Genomic DNA, 2997 nt, shown 5'->3' with positions numbered 1-2997 from the left:
TCCCTTCGACGGAGGCAGGGGCCCCCAAGACTGCAGACCCTGTTTCGCGGGTCTCTACTGCATGGGGGCCCCCTCGGGGGGCCCCTCAGGGGCCTCCTCGGGGGCCCCCTCGGGGGCCTTCTCGGGGGGCCCCTCGCGGAGCTTGCCGGGGGCCCCCTGGGGGCCCCCCGCGAGCGCCCTTTTGGGGGCCCCCCCGGGGGCCCCCGGGGGGGGCCGCCGGGGGGCCCCCGGGGGCCCCCAGAGGGCCTCTGGGGGCGGCTCCCAGGACGGGGGGGCCCCCAAGACCCCCGTGGTGGGCCCCTGCCAGGCAGGGTACTACTGCCCCGAAGGCAGCAGCAGCAAAGGAGACACTTCGTTGAGGGCCCCCCCCGGAAGCTTTGCCCCCGAAGGAAGTCCTTGGCCGCAGTTCTGCAGGCCTGGGACTTACACTTCAGCTGCTGCTGCTGCAGAGTGTCTCCTTTGTCCCGCGGGGTTCTACTGCGATGAAGCCGTGGGTCCTGCTGCTGCTGCTGCTGCTGCTGCTGCTGGTTCTTGGCGCATATGTGCCCTCAGCTCCTGCCTCTTTCCCCACCGCCGCCGCTGCCGCCGCTGCTGCCGCTGCTGCCGCTGCCGCTGCTGCTGCTGCTGCTGCTGCTGCTGCTGCTGCTGCAGGGCATGAGTCTGACGCCGGTGAGCGGGGCGGCCGCGCCGAAGGCCTGCCGCGTGGGCATGTACTGCCCCGAGGGCTCTGTCTTCCACAAAAACTGTCCCCCGGGGACAATAAATGCGTTTCCAAACGGGGAGACACTTGGAGACTGTCTCCCCTGTCCCTCGGGTTTCTTTTGCCAGTACGAGGAGACCAACGGGCCCACGGGCCGGTGCAAGGCGGGCTACCACTGCGCCACGCGGAGCACCTCCATGGCCCCCCAGGTGCGCGTTTGAAGGCCCTTTTGCCTCCTTTATTGTCTCCTTGTTGTCTCCTTTGCTGTCTCCTTTTTTGTCCCCTTTTGGCCGCCTTTTCGGGGCTTTTGAGGGGCTTTTTGGCTCTTATTTGCTACGCGTTTCTCTCTTTTGCTGCCACTGCGCCACCTGAAGCACTTCCATGGCGCCTCAAGTGGGCGTTTAAGCCCCTTTTTGTCTCCTTATTGTCTCCTTTCTTGTCTCCTTATTGTCTCCTTTCTTGTCTCCTTTCTTGTCTCCTTTATTGTCCCTTTTTTGCTGCATTTTTGCTTTTTTTGATTTTTTTTGACACTCTTTTGACTCTTTTGACTGCGCCACCAGAAACACTTCTATGGCGCACCAGGTGAGCGTTTGAAAGCCCCTTTCGTCTCTTTATTGTCTCCTTTTTTGTCTCCTTGTTGTCTCCTTTGTTGTCTCCTTATTGTCTCCTTATTGTCTCCTTTATTGTCCTCTTTTGTCTCTTTTTTGTCCCTTTTTGATCTCTTTTTGATCTTCTTTCGACACGTTTTGGTCTCTTTCGGTACATTTGTCTCTGTCTCGCTGCCACTGCGCCTCCTGTGAGGATTTAAATCTCTTTTTTGTCTCCTTTTTGTCTCCTTTATATCTCCATTATGTTTAATTTAATTCAATTCAATTCAGTTCAATTCAGTTTAAATTAAACTAATTTAATTTAATTCAATTCAATTCAATTTAATTTGACTTAGTTTTTTTTTGTCCTTTTCGAACCAAAAAACAGCCAGCCCTCCTGTCTCTCTTTTCCCTCCAACACAGCTAATTAAATTAATTAATTAATTAATTAATTTATTTATTTATTTATTTATTTATTTATTTATTTATTTATTTATTTATTTATTTTTTATTTTTTATTTTTTATTTTAGGAGATTGACTCCTTCGGCAACGGGCCCTGCCCCGCGGGCTCCTACTGCCCGGAGGGGACGGCGTCTCCTGTCGCTTGTCCCGCGGGGACCTTTCAACCATCGCTGAGAGCAGCAGAAAAAGCGGATTGTCTCCCTTGTCTTGCGGGCTGGTTAGCTCCTTTTTCAGAGCTTTTTAGTCCATTTGAGTCTCCTGATTAAGACATTTTTAATGGTGTTTAAATCAGCTTTTTATTCCACGTCAAAGTGGCTAAATTGGCGTTTTAATTCTGACTTTAAAGATGTAATTTGTCCCGCGGGGACCTTTCAACCGTTGCTGAGAGCAGCAGAAGAGGCGGATTGTCTCCCTTATCTTGCGGGCTGGTTAGCTCCTTTTTTAATTCTTTTTGGTCCATTTTATTCTCCTAATTGTCTCCTTTTTAAAGGTGTTTAAATCAGCTTTCTATTCCACTTTGAAGTGGCTAAATTGACGTTTTAATTCTGATTTTAAAGAGGCAATTTGCCCCCTGGGGGCAAATTGCCTTTTTATTCATTTCAATCCTCGAATAAAGTCCTTTTTAATGCCATTTAAATTGTACATTTATCCCCTTTTTATTCCATTTTAAACTAATTAATTTGGCCTTTTTAATCAAATTTTAAATATTTAACTGGGCCTTTTTAACTCCATTTTAGTTTACAAAAGTAGTATTTTTTATTCAAATTAAATAATCCATTTAAAGTCGAATTTAATGACCCTAAACCCTAAACCCTAAATTAGGGTTTGACTTGCCCGCAGGTACTGCGAATACGAGGGCCTAACAAAGCCAACCGCTGAGTGTTCTCCAGGTTACTACTGCGAAGAAGGTCAGCAGCAGCAGCAGCAGCAGCAGCAGCAGAAGCAACAACCACAGCAGCAGCAGCAGCAACAGCAGCAGCAGCAGCAACAGCAGCAGCGAGTGGATTTCATTGTTCTTAAAGTTTATTTCTCGTGCAGACTGAAGAATATTATGGTTTAGGGTTTGCAGCTCGCCCGCCTCAGTCAAATGCCTAGTGCTGAGGGTTTAGGGTTTAGGGTTTAGGGTTTAGGGTTTAGGGTTTGTGTGCAGGCGCGTCCTCGCCAGAGCCAAAGGGCAAAGAATGCCCTGAGGGACACTACTGCCCCGGGGGTTCTGCCTTCCCCATTCCCTGTCTCCCCGTAAGCTA

General features: G+C 49.9%; 1 protein-coding gene across 1 annotated transcript; it reads left to right on the top strand.

Annotated features, from left to right (window-relative positions):
- Window positions 1-61: 61 nt before the first annotated feature.
- Window positions 62-2810, top strand: ETH_00025160 (Cytadherence high molecular weight protein 2, related; the record flags this gene model as incomplete). Its single annotated transcript, XM_013379050.1, has 4 exons — window positions 62-490; window positions 652-909; window positions 1819-1967; window positions 2591-2810. 4 exons carry the CDS (start codon window positions 62-64, stop codon window positions 2808-2810), a joined length of 1056 nt encoding a protein of 351 aa, XP_013234504.1.
- Window positions 2811-2997: the final 187 nt, after the last annotated feature.

Source organism: Eimeria tenella, genomic scaffold (genome assembly GCF_000499545.2).
Source record: "Eimeria tenella Houghton genomic scaffold, Eth_scaff1351, whole genome shotgun sequence".
NCBI lineage: Eukaryota > Apicomplexa > Conoidasida > Eucoccidiorida > Eimeriidae > Eimeria > Eimeria tenella.
The sequence above is the reverse complement of the archived record's forward strand: the minus strand, read 5'-3'. Positions and strand labels throughout refer to the sequence as shown.